We start from the raw sequence: 26,349 nt of genomic DNA on the forward strand, positions 1-26,349 counted from the left end.
CTGATGGACTACCGGTTGAGATATATAAGAATTTAATAGACATCTCGGTGGCCAAATTAAAAAAAGTTTTTGAGGAGGCGTTAAGGGTGGGAGAGCTGCCGGTCTCCATGAGAGAGGCGATAATAGTAGTCATTTTAAAGGAAGGAAAGGACCCGGAATTAGCGGAATCGTATAGGCCAGTTTCATTGTTGTCGGCGGACGTTAAGATTTTGGCTAAGGTTTTGGCCGGCCGGTTGGCAGGTGTGGTGCATTCGGATCAGTCGGGCTTTATGCCAAATAAGTCTACAGCGATAAATCTACGTAGATTATTCTTGAATTTGCAGGTGCCGTCGGATAATGAAGGGAATAGAATTGTAGTCTCCTTGGATGCGCGTAAGGCATTTGATAGTGTTGAATGGTGCTATCTTTGGGAAGTGTTGAGATCTTTTGGTTTTGGACCAATTTTTGTCTCGTGGGTGAAGTTGTTGTATTTTTCTCCGACTGCTAGGGTGAGAGTTAATGGGGAGGTTTCTGGAAGTTTTGGTTTACATAGGGGGACTAGGCAGGGGTGTCCGCTGTCGCCGCTACTTTTTGCGTTGGCAGTGGAGCCCCTGGCGCAGACAATCAGGAACTCCACTTTGGTTAAGGGGTTCCGGTATGGTATGATAGAGGAGAAAATAGCCTTATACGCAGATGACATACTATTATTTTTAGAAAATTCTGGAGAGGCCTTAGAGGGGGTGATGAATATTCTTGGGGCATTTGGGGAAGTTTCGGGTCTGGAGATCAATTGGGCAAAGTCAAATATTTTGCTGGTAGATGAGGGGGGTGGGGAGATTCCGACGACACTGGAGGGTAGTAGGTTGCCGGTGGTTCAGCGGTTCAAATATCTGGGAGTTCAGGTGGCCTTTCCTCTTTCGAGTTATATTGATTTAAATCTGTCCCCATTACTGGACAAATTTAGGAAGAAAGTAGGGGCGTGGTGTAGGTTGTGCCTCTCTGTGGTGGGTAGGATAAACCTGGCTAAAATGATTCTTATGCCTCAATTGTTATATATATTACATAACTCCCCTGTGTGGCTGCCCAGAAGGTGGTTTCGTACCATTAACTCTATATTTCGAGACCTGGTATGGGGGAAAAAACAGCCGAGAATCAGGCTGGAACTCATGCAGAGGCCTAAGGATGGGGGGGGATTGGCTCTTCCGAATCCCTGGATTTATTTTTTGGCGGCACAGGGTCAGCAGTTAAGAGGATGGAGAGAGGAGAAAGGATTGGGTTCGGTTCAAAGGATTATGGTTTGGTTGGTGGGAAGGGACCCATTGGTTCAAGGTCTGGAGGCAGGGAATTTTGGGAAGCTGGGTGGGACCTATCCTACTTTGATGCTAATCCACAGAGTGTGGGAGGCAATTAAAAGGACAAGAGAAGTGGGAGCATTAACAAATCTCTCCCCAATTTGGAACAATGAAGTACTGCCTGAATTTGTTAAAATGGGGGAATTTAAAAATTGGATATCACTAGGTATACTATATGTGGATCAGATACAGGACGAACGGGGGTTATTGCCCTTTGAGATACTGCGGGGGAGGTATGGGTTGCGGGAGAGCAGCAGGTTTCAATATGGACAGCTGAGACATGCCTATCAGGCGCAGAGTAAAAAGGTTAATATGAAAATATGTAGAGATATTCTGGTGGACTACGTATGTGCGGAGGGTGGAACGAAGGGGGTAGTTTCAAATATTTACAGGGATTTGCTGCATACCTTTCTTAATAGATTTCCCATTAAAGCAAAAGAGAAATGGGAGGAAGAGGTGGGAAGGATAGAGGATACATGGGAAGATATCATGGGATATATTCCTCAGTTATCATTAAGTGAGCCGGGTAGACTTTCACAATATTATGTACTTCACAGAGTATATAGAACTCCAGATAGGCTTTATAGGGCAGGGTTGAGACAGACTTCTGAATGTCCTAGGTGTCGGTCTGAGGGAGCGGGGATTCTGCATATGCTATGGCAATGTACGAGACTGAATGCATACTGGTTGGAGGTGGGAGAAGCAATTGGGAAATCGTATGGATGAACAATTACATGGGATTCTGTGGTATGCATTTTGGGGTATGTGGAGGAGATCCAAGTTCAAAATCATCATAAACTGGCCATAGCTAGATTACTATATGTTGCACGTAAATTGATTGCCAGACACTGGTTGAGTGGAGAGCCGCCGACTCTGGGGGAATTTTATAGACAGTCTGATGTAGTTGTTAAAATGGAGGATATTTATAAGAAAAGGAAAAGTGTGAAATCTTTTGAATCACTTTGGAAACCATGGGTGGAGAGAAACTGATTCCGGAGGGATGCTGTTTACATGTGTAAGCAATGGATGCTAATGTCTCATTATTGGCTATTGAGGATTTAAGGGAGGGGGGGTGGAGGGAGGGAAATGGGGGATTGGTTTTATAATGTCTGTAAATATGTCTATGCTCCTTTTTGGGCACAATTGTGTGCAATTTCATTCTGAATCTTATTAATAAATATTATCTGATTTAAAAAAAAGAAGATCTGCCACCTGAGAATGAGGATGACGATTGGATCTCAGGAGTCTCAGATTGGATTTATGACAGCCGACGCCCTATTCAGTTGCTGGTGATTCCTTCTGGCTTGTCAGCTCTTGGTTTTCAGCTCTGTTCCAGTCATCTAAAGCTAAGTTTTTCTGCTAATGTTCACACTTGCTTTTGTTGGTCTATTCAGTTTTTTGGTGTGTTCAACCAGCCCCTGCTGGGGGCTGTGCTGAATTTCCACTCTTATTTATCAGTATTTTGCCAATTGGCTTTTTGTCCCTTACTAGTTCAGTCTCTTTTTGCTCTATCTCAGAATATTTCAGAGTGCTGATATAGTGGGAGAAGTCTAGTGACTTCAGGGTTAATTTTGCTATCAGAAGTGTTGGACATGATTTTCGTAGGGTTTTTTGCAGGTTGCAGACAGTGTCTTTCCTTTCCTGTCTAGTTAGTTTGGGCCCAGTCATTTGCTCAGCCTATTTTCCTGCCTGTGTTTGTGCCTTCATCTTGTTTCACCATCAATACATGTGTGGGGGCTATCTATTCCTTTGGGGTCTGCTCTGGGGCAGTTAGTTTTCCCTTTTCTTGCTTTAGGCTTATTTAGTCCTCCGGCCGTGACGAGGAGTCTAGGAACATCGTAGGCACGCTCCACGGGTACTGCTAGTTGTTGTGGTAAGATCAGGGATCTGCAATCTGCATAGTTACCAACCTCTCTGGTTTTCTGTGACTTAGCTTGTTCTGCTTTTTTCTCCTCGGTGACCCATTCATAACAGACCTAGTGATTGATCTGCATAAAGCTGGGACCACCGTAACAAAGGCTACCATCAGTAACACACTACGCTGCCAGGGACTCAGATCCCGCAGTGCCAGACATGTCCCCTGCTTAAGCCAGTACATGTCCGGGCCAATTTGAAGTTTGCTAGAGAGCATTTGGATTATCCAGAAGAGTATTGGGAGAATGTCATATGGTCTGATGAAACCAAAGTAGAACTGTTTGGTGGAAACAAAATTTGCCATGTTTGGAGGAGACAGAATGCTGAGTTGCATCCAAAGAACACCATACCTACTTTGAAGCATGGGGGTGGAAACATCATGCTTTGGGGCTGTTTCTCTGCAAAGGGACCAGTATAACTGGTCCGTGTACATGAAAGAATGAATGGGGCCATGTATCGTGAGATTTTGAGTGCAAACGCTCTTCCATCAGCAAGGGCATTGAAGATGAAACATGGATGGGTCTTTCAGAACGATAATGATCCCAAGCACACGACCAGGGCAACAAAGGAGTGGCTTCAAAAGAAGCATATGAAGGTCCTGGAGTGGCCTAGCCAGTCTCCAGATCTCAATCCCATAGAAAACCTTTGGAGAGATTTGAAAATCTGTGTTGCCCAGTGACAGGTCCAAAACATCACTGCTCTACAGGAGATCTGCATGGAGGAATGGACCAACATACCACCAACAGTGTGTGCCAACCTTGTGAAGACTTATAGAAAACATTTGACCTCTGTCATTGCCAACAAAGGATATATAACAAAATATTGAGATGAACTTTTGTTAATGACTAAATGCTTATTTTCCACCATAATTTTCAAAATAAACCTTGTCAAATCAGACAATGTGATTTTCTGGATTTGTTTTCTCATTTTCACCCTCATAGTTGTGGTCTACCTATGTCAATTACAGGCCTCTCATCTTTTTAAGTGGGAGAACTTGCACAATTGGTGGCTGACTAAATACTTTTTTTCACCACTGTATCATTGTCTAATATATACATTTGGTGATCTTCATACTGCCATATTATTGAATTCTTATATTTGCCAAGTGTACTTCTTTATAAAACAAGCTTTACTGATAATGTGCCATACCGATATATTGATTGGCTATTTTCTGTAAGGGTATGTGCACACGATCCGAAGTTACTATGGGTTTGACGCTGCATACTTAATGAAGCGTCAAACCCGCAGCGGCCACATGCTACTGCATAGTGGATGGGATTTCAAGTAATCCCATGTCCACTATGCGTCCAGACTCCTGCAGATCACTCGGGGAGACTGAGATGCGGAGTGTATTTCCAGACCATAGCATGTCAATTTCTCTTGCGAGGATGCTTGCCTCCTCAAGAGAAATTTCACCCATAGAATGTATTGGACGTAGTGAACCTGCATCGTTAAATGAACATGAAGATTCACCTGCGTTCAATAGACGGCAGCGCTTTGGACGTAGCTAACAAGGGCTGCGTCCAAAACGCGGCTACTTTCAGATCGTGTGCACCCGGCCCAACACAATTTTTCTCTCTCATGCCATTTTGCATCTAATCAATTTAAGGCCAGGCTCACACATGCAACTGCAATGCCAGTCTCTAGCATCAATACCTGGCACTGCCGCCGGCACCTGGGACCGGAGTGTGCGGTTGCATGTATTTCTATGCAGCGGAGCGCTCAGGTCCCAAGTGCTGGGTATTGATGTGCGAGTTTCTCGCCTTGCAGTTGCAAGTGTGACCCCAGCCTTAGAGTCATTCTGGTTTTATTGAGTATACTTTTCTAGACCTTGCATTTTTTCCCAGATACGTCTTGCTCCTATTTTGGGTATGGGAACGGTCATCCTTTCGGTCTACCATTTGGGACACGTACTCTCAACTTCACACATCTGTGTGCTTTTAAAGGATTGTTATTTGTGGATTTGTACAGCTTTCTTTCTAGAGATTGTGCTAAACATCTATTATTTCTTAGGATGTGCTGTCCTCTATTAATAAATGTACGTTTCATCATACTGTAGCTATGCATGTTTAAACAACATTCCAAATTATAATTTAGGTTGCGCCCACCAAATCTTACTATTGGTGTGAAAGCCTTTATGAGACGTCATCCATTCATACTCACATAATCACCACATCAAATACAAATGGGGGGGCCAAATTATTTTATTTAATTTAACAATAACCAATTTATGTGGAAGGATGTAATCATTATAGACTCATATTGGGAATGTTTTAGATTCCAGTGTTAATTTGTGCAGTGCTTTACAAATGCGACAGAAGTGCAATATCTTTTGAGATACCTGTTTTCCTTCAACTCCTGAATTAGATAAAACAGGTGCAATAGCGATGGACCAAAAAGTGCTTCCCATTTCATATAAAGGGCGCAGTCAGAAGGCCGTATAAATCCAACCATGATCAGACCGAAGTGCTCGGACTGGCTGCAGTTCTCCTGATCCGAGCGTGACTGCTGCATATGAAGCGGTCACGCTCGGGTCGGGAGAGGCACTGGCCAGTTTATTCAAGTCAAGTGCTAGAAATTTGGGTAATTAACATAGTAAATAGGGATTCATAAAAGGGAAGTCCTCTGTGTATTCATTTGACTGTAGTGAAACCTTGTCACCTTACATATAAAACACATTGGTTTCTTTAGTCAGGTCAAAATACATACCTTTATAACAAAACTAAAAATTTACTTGGAGTATAAACGAGGCTATACACAAATTACACTGTGTACACTATTTACACAACCATACAAAATATAATACTACAGTTCTGTACAGAAATGCAAAAGGTAAGGTCTATTTAAGTTCCTGCACAAAAAAAAGCTCCAAACTTGGAAAAATGCTGGACATCTCAATTGGGTCTGTAATAAAATGTTCACTAAAAGAGCTTCAAGCACAACTCTGGACGATTACAGCTGGACTTTCAATAGGGTTTTCAGATGATATGTCATTAACTCCTTACGGTGGTCGGAATACTGACCATTTATCCCCATCCAGTGACTTGGAGGCTTTGGGAGCACACTTGGGGATGGTGGATCACTGAATTTTGCTCCTGCATAATTGATCTCCTTTTCAATTTCATCCTGGGTATACCCTTCTTTTTTCATTTTGATATTTTGGACATTTTCAGCACTTGTTAATGGTTTCTTTTCAACTTTCTGAACAGACCTATTTATAAACTCAGAGTCAGGATGAAGCCTTTCAGCCTTTTTCGGGGAATTGCTCTTTAAAGACTGAATGTTACATTTATTCTTCTGTTTGTGGAGACTACGTTGCTCACATCGAAGTGCTGCTGGACTGTGAGAGGTATTGTTTTTTTCTGATTTCACAGTCTTTTTGTCAGTCTTCACTCTTGTTTTTAATACCTATTCATGAGAGAGAGAAAAAAAAAAAAAAAAAAAAGTTTACTGCAGATATGTCAAGATGAAATTCTCAAAAGTAACACTTCTTGGGCTCACACACAGCTTTTTATCATCCATTACCAAGGATGCTCATCCAGCCTCACAAAAAAATGAAACAAAGTAATCAAAGTCATATACACCCAACAATGGCACCAGTGTAAACAACAGCGTGTCCTGCAACAAAGAAGCTCTAACACAACAGTCTATGGAAAAATAAAAAGTTATGGATCATAAAAATGAGTCGCTGTCATTAAAGCATGAACCTGCAGAATAAGTTTACAGTTATTATCCAGAACTGTTGGGTTTCTTACGGGGCCCAAGAACTTACCGGCAGATAGGATTGTACACAGTAACCTACTGACATTGTCTGGTCAGCGCCGTTATACTGATTAAAATGATACCATCATAGATGAAATCCGTCTTGTGGTTGTTGTTTAATCTTTATTTTCAATTTTGAGTTAAGGGCCCTTTAAACATAGCGATATCGCTAAAGCGTCACCGATTTTGTGACGCAGCAACGATATCACTAGCGATATCACTACATGTGATACTCACCTCCGACCGGCTCCCCCGCTGGCTATCGCTGATCGCGCGAGATCGGCCTGGTCCATTTCTCGTCGTCGGCTTCCTGCTTGCGCCGATGAGCGAGCCATGGATGCAGGCGGAAGACTGTCACCCTCGCCACATCTGACAGGTGAGTACGACCGCTGCTGCATCGCTGGTGAGATCTGCCTGTTTGGCAGCTCACTAGCGACCATTTAGCAATGCACGAGCGATCCTGACCAGGTCATTTCGTGGTCGGGATCGCTGGTGCATCGCTAAATGTAACGGGGCCTTTAATGATATGCTCGTGCTTCAGGGCGGCCTGTGTGGGGTCTTCATGTGGTGCTCTGATTAGGTATTCATAATGAAGACTCCTGACAGGTCACTGATGCCACAGTGACTTACTCCCTAGCTAACAAATATTATATATATGTGCTAAAAAAACAAAACAAAAAAACCTGCAGGCGTCAGCAGTGGCACCTGCGCTGCAGCATAATCGCATGTGAAGTGTGCATATAATTATTATGGTTGAGGTTAGCCTAATATTTAACCCCTTCACCCCCAAGGGTGGTTTGCACGTTCATGACCGGGCCAATTTTCACAATTCTGACCACGGTCCCTTTATGAGGTCATAACTCTGGAACGCTTCCATGGATCCCGGTGATTCTGACATTGTTTTCTCGTGACATATTGTACTTCATGATTTTGGTAAAATGTCATTCAAATAACTTGCGTTTGTGAAAAAAACAGAAATTTGGCGAAAATTTTGAAAATTTCGCAATTTTCCAAATTTGAATTTTTATGCCCTTAAATCTCAGAGATACGGCACACAAAAAACTTAACAACATTTCCCACATGTTTACTTTACATCAGCACAATTTTGGAACCAAAATTTTTTTTTGTTAGGAAGTTAAGGGTTAAAAATTGACCAGCGATTTCTCATTTTTGCAACACGATTTTATTTTTACGGACCACATCACATTTGAAGCCACTTTGAGGGGTCTATATGATAGAAAATACCCAAAAGTGACACCATTCTAAAAACTGCACCCCTTACGGTGCTCAAAACCACATTCAAGAAGTTTATTAACCCTTTAGGTGCGTCACAGGAATTTTTTGAATATTTATTAAAAAAAAAAAAAAAAAAATTAAAACATTAACTTTTTTCACCAAAAAATACTAAATACTTCAGGTTCAATTTTTTTTATTTTACCAAGGGTAACAGGAGAAATTGGACTGCAAAAGTTATTGTGCAATTCGTCCTGAGTACGCTGATACCTGATATGTGGGGGGGAACCACTGTTTCGGCGCATGGAAGAGCTCGGAAGGGAAGTAGCGCCATTTGACGTTTTTGGCGGGAATTGAGATCGGACACCATGTCGCGATTGGAAAACCCCTGATGTACCAAAACAGTGGAAACCCCCCACAAATGACACCATTTTGGAAATTAGACCCCCTAAGGAACTTATCTAGATATGTGGTGAGAACTTTGAACCCACAAGGGCTTCACAGAAGTTTATAATGCCCCGGCATGAAAATAAAAAATTCGTATTTTTTCCACAAACATGATCTTTTAGTCACCAATTTTTTTATTTTCCCAAGAGTACCAGGAGAAATTGGACCCCAAAAGTTGTTGTCCAATTTGTTCTGAGTACGCTGACACCCCATATGTGGGAGAAAACTACTGTATGGGCACACGTCGGGGCTCGGAAGGGAAGTAGTGACATTTTGGAATGCAGATTTGATGGAATGGTATGCGGGTGTCATGTTGCCTTTGGAGAGCCCCTAATGTACCTAAACAGTGGAAACCCCCCACAAATGACCCCATTTTGGAAACTAGACCCCCTAAGGAACTTATCTAGATATGTGGTGAGCACTTTGAACCCCCAAGGGCTTCACAGAAGTTTATAATGCCCGGGCATGAAAATAAAAAAATCGTATTTTTTTTCCACAAACATGATCAATTAGTCCCCAATTTTTTTATTTTCCCAAGGGTAACAGGAGAAATTGGACCCCAAAAGTTGTTGTCCAATTTGTCCTGAGTACACTGATACCCCATATGTGGGAGAAAACTATTGTATGGGCACACGTCGGGGCTCGGAAGGGAAGTAGTGATGTTTTGGAATGCAGACTTTGATGGAATGGTCTGCGGGTGTCATGTGCTTTTGGAGAGCCCCTGATGTACCTAAACTATTGAAACTCCCCACAAGTGTCCCCATTTTGGACACTAGACCCGCCACGGAACTTATCTAGATGTGTGGTGAGCACCCCCAAGTGCTTCACAGAAGTTTATAACGCCCGGGTGTGAAAATAAAAAAAATAAATAAAAAAAATCATTTTTTTCCACAAAAATGATATTTTTGCCCCCAATTTTTTATTTTCCTAAGGGTAACAGGAGAAAATGGATCACAAAAGTTGTTTTGCAACTTGTCCTGAGTAGGATGATACCCCATATGTGGGGGTAAAACACTGTTTGAGCGCATGGCAGAGCTTGGAAGGGAAGGAGCACCATTTGACTTTTTCAACTCAGAATTGGCTGGAATTGAGATCAGACGCCATGTTGCATTTGGAGAGCACCTGATGTGCCCAAACAGTGGAAACCCCCAATTCTAACTACAACCCGAACCTCAACACACCCCTAACCCTAATCTCAGCCCTAACCCAAGCCCTAATGGAAAAATGGAAATAAATACATTTTCTTTTAATTTTATTATTTTTCCCTAACTAAGGGGGTGATAACGGGGGTTTGATTTACTATTTATGGCGGGTTTTTATTTTTGGCAGCTGTCATACGCTAAAAGACGCTTTTTATTGTAAAAAACAGTTTTTGCATCACCACATGTTGAGAGCTATAATTTTTCCGTACTTTGACCCACCGAGTCATGTGAGGTCTTATTTTTTGCGGGACGAGTTGACGTTTCTATTGGTACCATTTTCGGGCATGTGACATTTTTTGATCGCTTTTTATTTGGATTTTTGGGACGCAGGATGAACAAAAACCAGCGTTTCATAAATTTCTTTTGGGGGGGGAGGTGCGTTTACACCGTTCCGCGTGCGGTAAAATTGATAAAGCGGTTTTATTCTTCGGGTCAGTACGGTTACAGCGATACCTCATTTAGGTCTTTTTTTTATGTTTTGGCGCTTTTATGCAATGAAAACTATTTTATATAAAAAATAATTATTTTTGCATCGCTTTATTCTGCGAGTTATAACTTTTATATCTTTTCGCTGATGATGCTGTATGGCGGCTCATTTTTTGTGGGACAAGATGACGTTTTCAGCGGTACCAGGGATATTTATATGCGTCTTTTTGATCGCGCGTTATTGCACTTTTTGTTTGGCGGTATGATAATAAATCATTTTTTGCTTCGTTTTTTGTTTTTATTTTTTAAGGGGTTCGCTAAAAGGGTTAACTAATGGGACAGTTTTATAGGGCAGGTCGTTACGGACGCGGCGATACCTAATGTGTGTACTTTTATTGACTGAGGAAGTCAACTCCCTGCAGGCCCCTGTCGCCATCTTGGATTCGGTGGCCTGCAGGAAAGGAGCCCCCCGCAGCAGCGCTGCACATAGCGCTGCTGTGGGGGGCTCAGGGAAGCACGGAAGGAGCCCCCTCCCTGCCGATGCTTCTCTTTAACCCCCGGTACACCGCGATCATGTTTGATCGCGGTGTGCAAGGGGTTAACGTGTCCGTGACCGCCCCTGACACATCATCACAGCTGACACCCGGCCGCGATCAGCGGCGCTCACCACGTGGGCGCCGCTGATCGCGCTAGACGTACTATCCCGTCCATGGGCATAGGGGCCCGGGTCCCATGGACGGGATAGTACGTCTGATGTCAGAAAGGGGTAAAAAAAAACAAACAAAAAAAAACAAACGGATTACTTACTGGTAATACTCTTTTGTAGAGTCCACAACAGCACTCACTGAGAGAGGGGATCCGCCCCTAGGAACAGGAAACCTACAGAGAGATAAATGGGGTGGTCCCAATCGCTCACTAAGTTTGGATTACAGAGAACAAGGAGGAGCCGCCATGTTTTAGTCAAATTTTGTTAGATCAACGATTTACATATATATATTTTTTTGGATTTTCAGAGATAATCACTTGGGAGGGCACACCGTGCTAAGGACCGATCTACCAAAAACCAAGTCATCGGAGAAGGATAGATCTAGTCTATAGTGGCTATAAAACGTAGATGGAGACGACCAAGTCGCAGCCTTACATATTAGCTCGATTGGGACGTTCGCTCTTTCTGCCCAGGAGGATGATATGGCTAGAGTAGAGTGCGCCTTTATACCCCGTGGAGGGTCTTCTCCCTTCGCTGAATATGCCATCGTGATTGCATTTCTGATCCACCTGGACAGCGTGCCTCTGGTAAATTTAGACTCCTTCTTGTTACCCTGGAAGGAGATAAAAAGAGCCCTGCTCTGCCTCCAGGGACTGGTTCTATCTAGGTAGGCTAGAACTGCTCTCTTCACATCTAATGTATGGAATGTAACCTCCTCTGGCATTACCGGGTTCTCATAGAACGAGGGAAGGCACACCCCTTGGGATCTATGAAAGGGGGGGGGGGGGGTGTCTACCGACAAGGCTTGGAGATCACCTACTCCTCTTGCCGAGACTAGAGCTATTAGTAGGGCAGTCTTTAAGAAATCTCAAGATGGAAGAGGCCAGGAGCCATTTGGTGAGCTGCATTTCTTGCTACATGTTCACAGATTTACCAGTGGAAAAGCCAAACTTCACATGCCACAAATGCAAGCTTGTGTCCCTGTTGGAGGAAAAGTTGCAAAATCTCGAAGAGAGGTTAGCTACGTTGAAGATCATTAAGGAAGGTGAAGAGTTCTTGGACAGAGCAGAATTATCTCTTCATGTTACAGAAAGAGAAGAAATTCGAAGTGCACCTGAAGAAACAGAGGAATGGAGACATGTGACCCAGAGAAGCAGGAGGATCAGGAGGCAGTCAGCACCCATACTGCTCAGAAACCAGTACCAGGCTCTCACGCAGGAAAACGATGAAGAATTACTTCAGGATAAGACTTTGCCAACAAACAGCAACCTTGTACGCCTTCAGAGTCCTCCTGGATGGAGAAAGAAAAATGTTGTGAAGAAGAAACGGAGAGTGGTGGTCATGGGGGATTCCCTGTTGAGAGGAACAGAGGCCGCTATCTGCAGACCGGATATAACTTCAAGAGAAAGTGCTGTCTTCCAGGTGCAAAAATTAAAGATGTGTCTGACAGGATATCAGGACTCTTCAGACCTACAGATGACTACCCATTCCTGCTACTACATGTGGGGACAAATGACACCGCAAGAAACAACCTGGAAACCATCTGCAGAGACTTTGAAGACTTAGGCAAGAAAGTGAAAGAACTGGGAGCGCAGGTGATCTTCTCTTCCATCCTCCCAGTGGATGGCCATGGAACAAGGAGGTGGAATAAGATTCTGCAGGTGAACAACTGGCTACGTCGATGGTGCCGTCAGCAACGATTTGGATTTCTGGATCACGGAGTGAACTACTTATACAATGGACTACTTGCTAGAGATGGGGTGCACCTTACGAAGACTGGAAAGCATGTATTTGGAAGTCGCCTTGCTACACTTGTAAGGAGAGCTTTAAACTAGAACAACATGGGAAGGGAAGCAAAAGACCAGAAAAAGCCATACACCTGACAAATGCTATTGAGAACTCTGCTATTAGAAGTGGAAAGGAAGAACAAAGACGAAAGAATCTAATTAATAAAAATATTGGAGAAAGAGAAACCAATCACAAACTAAAATGTTTCTATACTAATGCACAAAGCATGGGCAACAAACAAGGAGAATTGGAACTACTAACACAGGAAAAGAAATATGATGTCATTGGAATCACTGAAACTTGGTGGGACAATACACATGATTGGAATACAAGGCTAGAAGGATACAACTTATTTGCAAGAAACAGACTTGATAAACGAGGAGGGGGTGTCGCATTGTATGTTAGAAACGCGTATATCTGCACAGAGATTGAAGCTTCAGAGACTGGGAGTTCTGTGGAAACTGTTTGGGTAAGAATACAAGGACAGAACAATGGAAAGGACACCATTGTAGGCATTTACTACAGGCCGCCTGTGCAAGCTGAAGATATGGATGAACTCTTTATGCATCAAATCGCCAAGTTCTCCAAAAAATATGACATAGTTGTCATGGGAGATTTCAACTATCCAGACATTTGTTGGGAATCTCTCTCAGGCAAAACTAACAGGTCAAGGAAATTCTTATCCTCTCTTGCTGACAACTTTATCTTCCAAAAGGTAAGGGAGAAAACAAGGGGAACTGCTACCTTGGATCTAATCCTTATAAACAGGGAGGAAATGGTTGAGGAGGTAAAAGTGGCTGGGACCCTAGGAGGTAGCGACCATGCTATTTTAGAATTTTGGATAACTAGAGGCGGAAGATCTGTGAAGACTCAGACGTCAAGGTTAGATTTCAGAAAGGCAGATTTTAAGGTATTCAGAAAGAGAATTGGAGGGATCCAATGGCTGGATATCCTTAAAGACAAAAATGTCCAGGAAGGATGGGAAATCTTGAAAAATGAAATTCTCAAAGCACAGTTGTTAACAATTCCGAAAAGAGGGAAGAATAGGAAGCATTTAAGGAAACCAGGATGGATGAACACAGAACTTAAGCACATGCTAAAAAGGAAGAAAAAAATGTTTATAAAATGGAAAGAGGGAGGCATATCTAAAGAAGAATATAATGCTGTCTGCAGAACCTGCAGGGCACAAATCAGATTAGCTAAAGCTGAAAATGAATTGAGGCTTGCAAGAGATGTCAAAAGCAATAATAAAGGATTTTGGGGATATGTCAAAAGTAAAAGAAAAGTCAAAGATGCTATAGGATTTTTACAGGATGAAAATGATGAAATGGTAAGACAGGATGTTGAGAAGGCTGAACTTTTAAATTCCTATTTTGCATCTGTTTTCTCTCAGAAAGGAAATGTAACATCAACTGTTATTCACTGTCCTATTAAGGGAATAGAAGAATCCAGGATATCTATAAACAGAAAGATAGTGAGGAAACACTTAGCTAACCTAAATGAATTCAAGTCTCCAGGTCCAGATGAATTACACCCCAGAGTACTGAAGGAGATAGCAGAAGAAATTTTTGAACCCCTCTCCATAATCTTTGAAAATTCTTGGATAACAGGAGAAGTGCCAGAAGACTGGAGAAGAGCAAATGTTGTTCCTATCTTCAAAAAGGGGAAGAAGGTGGACCCAGGCAACTATAGGCCGGTGAGTCTGACTTCTATACCAGGAAAGATCTTTGAACAAATTATTAAACAACATGTATGTCAATACCTGGATAAGAATGAAGTGACTAAACAGAGTCAGCATGGGTTTGTAACTAATAAGTCATGTCAGACAAACTTAATTTCCTTCTATGACGGTATCACTGATTGGGTGGATCAAGGAAATGCTGTAGATATAGTATATCTTGACTTCAGCAAAGCATTTGACAAAGTCTCTCATACAATCCTTATTGAAAAAATGACTAAGTATGGAATGGACAAGGCAACTGTTAGGTGGATTCATAACTGGCTTAGTGATCGGACCCAAAGAGTGGTCGTAAATGGCTGCACATCCAGTTGGAAGAATGTCTCAAGTGGGGTACCACAGGGCTCTGTCCTGGGCCCTGTATTGTTCAACATCTTTATCAACGATTTAGATGAAGGAATTGAGGGTAAACTGATTAAATTTGCTGATGACACAAAGCTAGGAGGGATAGCTAATACTAGAGAAGAGAGAGAAAGGATTCAAAAAGATTTAAATAAACTGGAGAAGTGGGCAGCAACTAACAGAATGGTTTTTAACAGGGAGAAATGCAAAGTACTACATCTGGGCAATAAAAACGAAAAAAGCATATATAGAATGGGAGGAATAGGGCTAAGTGACAGCACATGTGAAAAAGACTTGGGTATACTAATAGATCACAGACTGAATATGAGTCAACAGTGTGATGCAGCAGCAAAAAAGGCAAATGCAATTCTAGGATGTATTAACAGAAGCATACAGTCTAGATCACGTGAAGTCATTATTTCCCTCTACTCCTCTTTGGTCAGACCTCATCTGGAATATTGTGTCCAGTTTTGGGCACCACATTTTAAAAAAGACATCAACAAACTGGAGCAAGTTCAGAAAAGAGCGACCAGAATGGTGACCGGTCTGCAAACCCTGTCTTATGAGGAAAGGTTGCAGGAATTGGGAATGTTTAGTTTGCGAAAGAGAAGACTGAGAGGAGACTTAATAGCTGTCTACAAATATCTAAAGGGCTGTCACATTGTAGAAGGATCAACTTTATTCTCATTTGCACAAGGAAAGACTAGAAGCAATGGGATGAAACTGAATGGGAGGAGACACAGATTAGATATTAGAAAAAACTTTTTGACAGTTAGAGTGATCAATGAGTGGAACAAGCTGCCACGAGAAGTGGTGAGTTCTCCTTCAATGGAAGTCTTCAAACAGAGGCTGGACAGACATCTGACTGGGATGATTTAGCGAATCCTGCTTTGAGCAGGGGGTTGGACCAGATGGCCCAGGAGGTCCCTTCCAACTCTACGGTTCTATGATTCTATGATTCAATGAAAGGCATTTTATTGATGCCGAGTGTATGGGCTCAAATGGAGCCTGAGTGAAGGCGTCCAAGACCAAGCTAAGGTTCCATGTTGGGAGATGAGGGATGTGGATTGGCTTCGCTCGTTGACAGGCTGAAATAAATCTGGCCACCCATTTATTTCCAGCCACATTGTGGTTATATAAGGCTCCTAGAGCCGATACATGGACCTTTAGGGTGTTCACCGAGTTTCAACTCTCGGCCCTTATGCAGGAATTCTAGAATAGCTCTAATGGATACCTCGCTGGAAAATTTTGCAGTGTGAAAAGCTAAAATTTTTTTTTCCATATTTTCACAAATTTTTGTTGTGGATTCTTTCCTACTCTGAAGTAGAGTGTTGATAAGATTATTTGAGAATCCTCTCAACTTCAATAACCCCCTTTCAAATTCCATGCTGCCAGGTGCAGGGATCTGACCCAGGGATGGTGACAGGGTCCCTGTGACAGAAGGTCCTGGTGTAGAGGGAGAATCCATGGGTCGGCAATCGACATCGCTCTCAACCATGAAAACCACGGTCTCTTGTGCCAAAACGGGGCTATCAAGATGACCCTGGCCCCTTCCTCCCGTATTTTCCTGACCACTGTTGGTAACAACACCATATGTCTGGTCTGCCCCATCTGGCCGCTATCATCTCGAAGATGTGCCGGCTGAGGACCCACTTTCCTTGGTGTAAAGTCTGGCGGCTGAGATAGTCCGGCCTGGAATTGTCCACTCCTCTGATGTGGACAGCGGACAAGGAACGGAGATGTGATTCGGCCATTTCTAGAATTTTTTCCACGATAGACATGAGCGGTCCCAATCGCGTACCTCCTTGCCGGTTTATGTATGCCACTGCGGTGGTATTGTCTGTCTGGACTCTCGTGTGGGTGCCTCTTAGCTGCGGGAGAAGTTTAGATATAGCGTGATATATCGCTGTTAGTTCCTTCATATTGGACAAGTTCCCCGCTTTGAGTTTGGACCATTGACACTGCATCATATCTCTTTCTAGATGGGCCCCCCACCCCAAGGGGCTAGCGTCTATGGTGACTATTCTTGAGGGGACAATCCACCATGGAACTCCTCCTGTTAGATTGCTCGGGTTCAACCACCACTCCAAGGAGCTGATTACTTCTGGTGATGGGGATATTCTCCCCTCTAACCGGCCCTGCAGTCTGCTTCTCGCAGAACGTTCCACTGCAATTTCCTGGAGTGGAATTGGGCCCACTGTACCGCTGGAATGCATGATATTAGGGACCCCAATAAGGACATGCCTTCTCTCAAGGACATAGTGTCTTTATTACCTGCCTTTCGCACCTTGTTAATTATAGCCCGTGTTTTAGATTCTGGCAGAAAGCATTTTTGACTTACAGAATCTATTTGGAGGCCCAGGAACGTCTGACAGGTTACTGGTTTCAGTATGGATTTTTCCCAGTTGATCAGCCAGCCTAGTCTCTGTAGGGATGAGATACCATCAGCAATCCTACACTCGCATTGGGAAACAGAATTTCCTACTATGAGCAGGTCGTCCAAGTACGGAATTATTAAGGTGTCCTTTAGTCTTAAATATGACATCACCTCTAGCATTAGCTTGGTAAAAACACGGGGTGCCATGGATAACCCGAACGGCATTGCCGTGAACTGGAAATGTTGTATCCGATCCTCTAACGAGACTGCCACTCGTAGGTATTTTTGGTGCTCTCTGCATATAGGGAGATGGTAATAGGCGTCTTTTAGGTCCAAAACTGCCATATAGCACCTAGGAAACAAGAGTTTTAGTGTTGATCGTATTGATTCCATTTTAAAGGACCGTAGCCTCAGGAAAGCATTGAGCTTTTTTAAATTAATTATTATTCTAAAGGAACCATCCGGCTTAGGAACTAAAAATAGGGGAGAATAAAATCCCATTCCCCATTCATCTTTTGGCACCTCTATCAGTACCTGTTTAGACAAGAGTGCCGTTATCTCTTTTTCTAACACCTTCTGCTGCGTTGGGGACTTCAAAGAAGTCAATAGGAAGGAGTTCGGTGGATACCGAACAAATTCTAGCCTTAGGCCCGATGATACAATATTAATGGCCCAGCAGTTGGATGTTATTTTTCCCCATTGGTGGCTGTATTTTAGTAGCCTGTCACCTACCGGTGATTTATCATTACCGGAACCTGTCCCCCGACCTAAAGGAGTGCTTTCCAAACAGGTTGCCTCTCTGCTTGGGATCTTTATTGCCCCAGCGGTCTTGGGATCTGAAATCCTTCTTTTCTCCTGCTCTCGTCAGGATCTCGTCCAACTGTGCGCCAAACAGGTACTGTTTAGTCTTTGTCTGTACATCATCAACTCTCCACCCCTTTAACCACAAGGCCCGCCGGGCTGCGTTGGTTAACCCTGCCGCTCTGGCAGATAGACTGAGGGAGTCAGCTGAGGCGTCTGATAAAAAGGCGGCTGCGCCCTTAATCAGGGGAATACAGGCCTGGAGCCTATCTCTGGATGCTCCGCTTTTTATCTTCTCCCCTAATTCGTCTAGCCATATTACCATGGACCTTGCCATGCACGTGGCCGCTATAGCCAGTTTGAAGGCCCCTGCGCATGTTTCCCAAGACCGTTTGAGGAAAGTATCCGCCTTTTGGTCTAATAATGTCCCTGTGTCCTCTACTGGCAGGGAAGATCGTCGGGAGGTGGAGGCCACTGCCGCATCTACCTTAGGGGCTCTTGACCAAGACGCAAACTCGTCGTCTTCAAACGGGTATTTCCGTTTGGAAGCTAAGGGGATGAAGGTTCTTTGCCCCTGCTTCTCCCACTCCCTTTTTACCAGCTCTTTTATTACTGGGACTACTGGGAAGGCTTTGACTTTCTTTTGGGAGATACCCGCAAGCATTATCTCCTGCGGGGTCTTGGGCTCCTTAACATCGGATAGCTCCATGGTATTCCGTACGGATTTAACTAAATTATTCACACTGTCTGTGGGAAAGCAAGCCTGCTTTTCCTCTTCTGAGGTTAGGTACTCCTGAGATCTATCAGAGTCCAAATCCCCAGCTTCCGAAGGCGATCTAATAGCTGGTGAGGCTATCCCCCTAATGGGGGTCTGGACTCAGAGCACTGGGACCGCCTAGGGCCCGCAACTCTTCCCTGATTACTGCCCGGATATCCTCTTTCCCACCCGGGGATTCCTCTCGCAAGGTCTGTTGAATACAGGTTTGACACAACCTCTTAGGGTGACCGTCTGGGAGCATAACGCACATTCCCTGTTTTTATTTTTCTCCGTTCTTTTGGCCTAAGGGTACATAAACAGACAAAGACAGGACGCCATCAGCTAGGAGCTTGACTCCAACACCCACCCGTGAAGTTCGTCAGCTTAATACCGGCTGCGGGGTTCGAGACTCAGGCTGAGGTGAGGCGCGAGATGACTTTCTCCGCTTTTTCTCCGAGGGTTCGCTCTGCCTTGAGCATTCGCTAGTATCCCTCCTGGAGCTGCTGCTTCTTCTGGTGTTCTCAGTCCTTCTTTTGCTGCCACTTTTCCTCGTGCTGCCCTGTGGGGATTTCCCTGGCTGCACCTCCTGGAGCGAAACCGGGTCGTTTGTCGACGACATGGCTGCGCACCGGTATGCCTCTGGCCGGTGCTTTTATGCAGCTTTCCGGTTTCATCATTTTTTTTCTTCTGTCTGCGCATGCGCGGTCACGCACGGCGATACTTCCCCCTGCCCCGGAAGTTGCTCCTTCACTTCCGGGCCGCCTGGTCTCTGCATGCTGGCGCCAGCCTCCTTACCTCCTCTGGACGCCGCGCGTCACCCAATGCTACCCCTGCATTGCTGGAGCGACATACCGATGCTCATCATCTGGTATGTTGATTCTCCCTTTCAGCACTCCAGGCACCTCCGCGTCCTGCGCGAGCTTAGGGATCCATTTTCCTTCCCTGGCCTCGCCATCTCCGTGGGGGGTTCTCCCCGACGCTGTGCCGCACTCAGTAATGCGATGTTTCCCGGAAGGGAAATCCTCTGTTGCCGCTCCACTGCACCCCTAGGTGAGCCAGGCAGCCTTCGCCAAGGCATCACCCGCATTACCAGCTGAGGGGGGATTCCCAGGTTTGGATCCGCCCGTCGCTGCTTCCAGCTCTGGGGCCCCCGTTGCTCATATAATGCCGCGGGCGGCTACCAGGCCAGGAATCCGCTTCTCTGTGGGTTCCTTCTAGGAACAGGAAACCAAACTGAGGGAGCGAGGGGGACCGCCCCATTTATCTCTCTGTAGGTTTCCTGTTCCTAGAGGCGGATCCCCTCTCTCAGTGTGTGCTGTCATGGCAAAGAGAAAAAGAAGAATCCATTTGAAAATGGTGCTCGCCGCACCTGCGCAGTAGTAACTATCGGCGTATATAGAGGTGATCCTCACCCACTGCACACCAATGCCTCATATGGGCCCATTATATTGGCATACAGACTCAGTACAACAGGTTCCATTGCCTTAAGAGTGATGGACTTCATACCCAGTATTCCAATACTCCTGATATAACAGCTGTGGGGAATAGATAGCTCAGCTAGGATCTTTGCTTTGGCACAAGCGTGTGGCTATGAAGTCACTTCAGCAGACTAGCAATATGGACACGGCATATTTATTGTGCACACTTGTTATCCAATGTTACACATGCCAAACATGAAATAAAACGTCTAAGGCCGTCTGGCCACTAACTAACAATAGCAGGCTAACTACAAAATAAACCTATATAACAGCAAACAAGTCCATGTTATCTTACTGTGTCAGCTCCCAGCTCAGCAGAGGATAGACTGAGAGATTCCAGCTCCTCCTGATTATATCAGCTGGACCAGTCAGGAAACCAAAACCTGGATTGAATTAGTGGAGAGGGAACTACCAGTCCTTTCCATGCTGATCACTAAGGAAACCAGGACTGGATTACAGTGAAATAAACTGGCTTCATCATCAGTACAGGGAGACATATGAAATGAAACGGGGAGAAACATACCTGTTTTCTAGTACCTCTCCCCTTGGCACCTCACACACCCCCCTCCTCTGTTCGAGCCCGTGGGGTCGGACACGACGAGTCACCAAGCAGTGCGTTCTAGACAACGCATCTGCATTTCTGTGCGCTGTGCCCGCCCTGTGCTCAACGGAAAATTTAAACCCTTGTAATGCTAAGAACCAGCGTGTCACCCGTGCATTGCCTTCTTTTGCCCGGGACATCCATGTTAGGGGCGAATGGTCCGTCACTAGCCTAAACTGGCGACCTAGTAAATAATAGCGCAAGGTGCACAGGGGCCATTTCACAGCCAGGGATTCCCGCTCAACTACACTGTAGTTCTTTTCTGCTCTCGTAAGCTTTCTGCTTAGATAGGCCACTGGGTGTTCCTCGCCATTTACTTCTTGAGACAAAACCGCGCCGAGGCCCACCCCAGAGGCGTCTGTTTGGACAATAAACTCCCGTTTAAAGTCTGGTGCAACCAACACTGGTTGGTCACAGAGGACTGTTTTCAATCGCTGAAAGGCCTCCTCTGCTTCTGCGTTCCACTTTATTGTGACAGATTTCGACCCCTTAGTAAGATCTGTGAGAGGAGCTGCGATGGTCGCAAAATGTTTGATGAACCGCCTATAATAACCAACGATCCCTAAAAAAGCTCCAACCTGTTTTTTGGTTACCGGTCGTGGCCAATTTTGAATAGCATCCACTTTATTGGCTTGAGGATTCACAACGCCTCTCCCTATGCTATATCCCAGATAGCGAGCCTCTTCCAATCCCAACGTACATTTCTTGGGATTGGCAGTCAACCCAGCTGTTTTTAAGGAGTCTAAGACGGCTTGTACTTTTGACAAATGCGTGTCCCAGTCATTGCTAAAGATAATAATGTCGTCCAAGTACGCAGATGCATACTGGCCATGGGGTTTTAGGACAATATCCATTAGACGTTAGAAGGTGGCTGCGGCACCATGCAACCCAAATGGCATATCTCGGTACTGGAATAATCCCTGGGGCGTAACAAAGGCAGTTTTCTCTTTGGCTGATTCCGTGAGGGGAATCTGCCAATAACCTTTTGTTAAGTCAATAGTGGATATGTACCTAGCCGAACCCAGTCTCTCTATCAGTTCATCGACTCTTGGCATCGGGTAGGCATCGAATTTCGATACTTCGTTTACTTTCCGAAAATCGTTACAAAATCGGATAGTCCCATCGGGTTTGGGCACCAGTACGATAGGGCTAGCCCAATCACTCCGGGACTCCTCAATGACCCTGAGCTCTAACATCTTCTTCACTTCCTGGGCAATGGCTTGTCTCCGAGCCTCCGGAATTCGGTATGGTTTAAGCCGTACCCGCGCCTGTGGATCAGTAATAATGTCATGTTTAATTAGGTGAGTCCGGCCAGGAAGTTCCGAGAAAATATCTGCGTTCCTCTGTATGAACTCCCTGGTCTCTCGTTTTTGGCTTTCGGATAGCGTGTCTGCAATACCCACTTCTGGCGGAGCTACCTGGGGGTCCTTTACCTTAGAAGGTGGTGCCCCTCGAGGCCCATCCTCAAGGGCAGCTCCTGCCACCAGACTCTCCCTGTCCCGCCAGGCCTTAAGCAAGTTTATGTGGTATATTTGTTCGGGCTTTCTCTTGTCTGGTTGGTGCATCTTATAATTTACTTCACCTACTCGTTCCAGCACTTCGTATGGTCCCTGCCATTTCGCAAGAAATTTATTCTCTACGGTAGGCACCAATACCAACACCCTGTCTCCGGGTTGAAAGACTCGTGTTTTTGCCGCTCGGTTGTATACCGTACTTTGGGCATGTTGTGCGCGCTCTAAACACTCTAACTATTGGCATAACTGCTGCAATTCGGTCCTGCATAAGTGTTATGTGTTCAATTACACTGCGATAAGGAGTCACCTCTTGTTCCCAAGTCTCCTTGGCAATATCTAACAGGCCTCTAGGACACCGCCCATAAACCAACTCAAAAGGTGAAAAGCCTGTGGAGGATTGGGGTACCTCACGTATAGCGAACAGGAGGTATGGTAGTAGGGCATCCCAATCTCTCCCGTCCTTATCCACCACCCTTTTCAACATTCCCTTCAGGGTTTTGTTAAAGCGCTCCACCAAACCATCAGTCTGAGGGTGATATACTGAGGTACGCAAATGGGAGATTTTTAGCAGTTTACATAAATCCTTAAGTATACGAGACATAAAGGGGGTCCCTTGATCCGTAAGTATCTCTTTCGGAATGTCGGTGCGGGAAAACATATTAACCAGCTCCTTTGAAATTGATTTTGCATTGGCATTCCGCAAGGGCACTGCTTCGGGATAACGCGTGGCGTAATCCAATACTACCAAAATGTACTGATGACCCCTGGCAGATTTAACTAATGGACCGACTATATCCATTGCTATCCTCTCGAACGGCACCTCTATTATTGGTAAGGGCACTAAGGGGCTTCTAAAATGTGACATAGGTGCGGTCAATTGACACGTAGGACATGACCGACAGTACTGGGTCACGTCTCCCACTAGACCCGGCCAAAAGAAACGTTGCAGAATACGGTGTTTTGTCTTTTCTACCGCCAGGTGTCCTCCCAAGGGATGTTTATGTGCCAACTCCAAAACTACCTGGCGAAAGGACTTAGGTACCACTAGTTGTTCTACCACCACCCCTCGCACCTTGTCTATGTGATACAACATATCCTGCTGCACCGCCACGTGTGGGAACTCGTTTTGAGCCCCTGGGTACAATGGTCTTCCCTCGGAGACCTTTATGTTTTCCCACGCCCTTGCTAGAGTAGGATCCTGGTGCTGAGCGGTCCCGAACTTACCACGGGCCACCTCAAGGTCAGGCATTTCTAAAACATCCTCTAGCTGGTCTGCCTCGCCTGCATACACAGCCAGAGGAGAGTCCACAGATTCTAGTACTTCCTCTGAGAGGAGTTCTCCGTCGTCTTGCTGCAATGGTTCAGGGGCTAGCTCCGGAGCACCGTCTTCAACTAGAGGGTTCATGCCACTTTTGAAGTTCCACAAGTCCCAAAATAAGGGAAAGTCTCTCCCCAGGATTACACTGTGTCCCATGGACTTTATGTCTGCCGCCTGATGTCTTTTGGTCCCTACTGGCGTGGCAAGAGTAACCCAGGCAGTGGGGTAGTTCTTAGTATCCCCATGGATGCAACTAATGCCCACGGTTAAGTTCGTTAGGGCGCTAGAGTCCACCAAACTGGCATGTACCAAAGTTACTTGACTGCCGGAATCCAAGACGGCATTCACACTATAACCGTCAACCTCGACCTGGCACACATGTTGTTCATTTCCCGTGAGGGTCTCCGCCACACAGACTGACTGCACATATAATGAAAGACGCCTCATAGCATTACAGTCCATTGGCTCTGTAGTCATTGGGCAGTTAGCTGCTACATGGCCAAGCCCACGACATCGCCAACATTGTATAGGCCCTTGTCTCCTCGATGGAGATCCCAGACGAGGTCTGCTGGCTTGATGTGAGCCCGTACCACCTCCATAGTCCTTTGTAGGTCTGCTACCCTTCATTGTGACGTTCTCTTCTTTTGAAGATGGAGTAGGTTTCGCAGGACTCTCCAGCGATTTCTTGGGGGGGCCAGTGGGGTGCTAACGTCCCTTGGAGTAGGCTTTCAGAAGCATTGTAGCGTTCGACCATATTCACCAACTGGTCAGCGGTAGTTGGGTCACCCTGTCCAACCCACCTCTGGATCTTAGCGGGTAAAGACCGCAGGTACTTGTCTAGAACAACACGCTCCACCATCTGTGCGGACGTCAAAGCCTCCGGTTGCAGCCATTTATTTTACTAGATGGATGAGATCATGCATTTGTGAGCGGGCTGGCTGATGCTCCACAAAATTCCATAAATGCACCCTCTGTGCACGTACATACGTGTTTACTCCCAGCCTTGCCAGGATTTCGCCTTTGAGTTTGATATAGTCCATAGCATCCGCTCCACTCAGATCGTAATAGGCTTTTTGTGGATCTCCGCTCAGAAATGGAGCCACTACCTCAGCCCATCTGTCCAGTGGTAAGTGCTCACGTTCTGCAATACGTTCAAACACGGTGAGGTATGCTTCCACATCATCGTCTGCGGTCATTTTAAGCAAAGTCTTCTGTACGGCTTTCTGCGCACTAGCAGCGCTTTGTGCACGGTCTCCCTCATCTCGGGGTTGCCGAACCAAGGCCTGTTTTATTGCCTCCAACTGCTCTTGCTGCATCTGGTGTTGCTGCTCCAGAGCCTTCTGGAAGCAAGCATTAGTCTGCTGTTGTTGCACATTTGCTTGCAATAACTGCTTCACTAGTTCCTCCATATTACTGGACTCTTGGCTCTTCAAAAGCGCAGAAGCTTTCAGCCAGGACATACACAGCGTTTTCTCTGCAGTCACAGTCCAGCAGCCACAAGTGCCCGCATTCGAAACACCATTTGTGGGGAATAGATAGCTCAGCTAGGATCTTTGCTTTGGCACAAGCGTGTGGCTATGAAGTCACTTCAGCAGACTAGCAATATGGACACGGCATATTTATTGTGCACACTTGTTATCCAATGTTACACATGCCAAACATGAAATAAAACGTCTAAGGCCGTCTGGCCACTAACTAACAATAGCAGGCTAACTACAAAATAAACCTATTGATAGGAACTGAAGGAGTTAAATTGAGTTCTGTCTATGTTGCATTCTCTTGTTTAAAACCTTATCTGTTCTTCGAGGAGATGTCTCAGACATCTCCCTTGTGAACCAAGGTCAAATACCTCTGCTTTTTCGCCTAAATGACTTTCTTTGTCGAAAACAAGTTGTAAAATCATTTGTACTGCGCATGTCTGTAAAATGTTTAAATTCTTTACTATAAAAGACGGAAGCCTAACTGATAAGCCAGAGGCGTCTTGAGAGGCATCCCGAGTGGTATTATACAGCCGTGTCTGTGTTATCCTTCTCGACGGAGCAATTGATTAGAGACATATGGTGCTTCACACCTAAGAACATCGGTCCTTCAGATGAAAGAGTAATCTGAGGGATCCCGACAGTTTCCTGGCGCCCGAAACAGGGACCTGATATAGGCACCTCTCCAAGACTACCCGATCTACAGACCACTCCAGTTACTGATGAAATTGTGAACAGCAGACCTAAACACCTGGCCAGGTAAAAGATCAATTTTTCTCTTCTCTGCTCTTCATAATCTATCATTATAACTAAGGTCCGTATAAAGGGGAATCTAGTAGAGGAGGGGGCCGTAAAATCAGGTCCATATAAGAACTCTGAGGAAATCGGGTGTGACACGCATATGTAATTTCTGCTCGAATGAGAGGTTACTGTAGGTTCTGTCTGTGCACAGCTAGTTTTAGAAAAAGAGCTGATGCAAATCAAAATGGGAGAGGTCTGACATTATGGAATATAAGGCTGGGTGAACAGTTCATACTGCGCAGCCCGGACGGACAAGTTTTTCACAATAGACGATTCCGCACTAGAAATAGAGGAGGTTGTTGAATGGCTACTTTGATTTGAAAGGTTGTGGAAAG

General features: G+C 45.0%; 1 protein-coding gene across 1 annotated transcript in view; it reads right to left on the reverse strand.

The window, feature by feature from the left end:
- Positions 1–5,431: 5,431 nt before the first annotated feature.
- Positions 5,432–26,349, reverse strand: part of PNRC1 (proline rich nuclear receptor coactivator 1) — a 33,221-nt gene continuing 12,303 nt past the window's right edge. Inside the window, exon 2 of the mRNA XM_073589586.1 lies at positions 5,432–6,653. Coding sequence (XP_073445687.1) covers positions 6,198–6,653 — 456 coding nt within the window. The 3' untranslated portion in view covers positions 5,432–6,197. The remainder of the gene's footprint in view (positions 6,654–26,349) is intronic.

This window comes from Dendrobates tinctorius, unplaced genomic scaffold, assembly GCF_039654945.1.
Source record: "Dendrobates tinctorius isolate UK_male_01 unplaced genomic scaffold, ASM3965494v1 ptg000111l, whole genome shotgun sequence".
NCBI classification, from domain to species: Eukaryota; Metazoa; Chordata; class Amphibia; order Anura; family Dendrobatidae; genus Dendrobates; species Dendrobates tinctorius.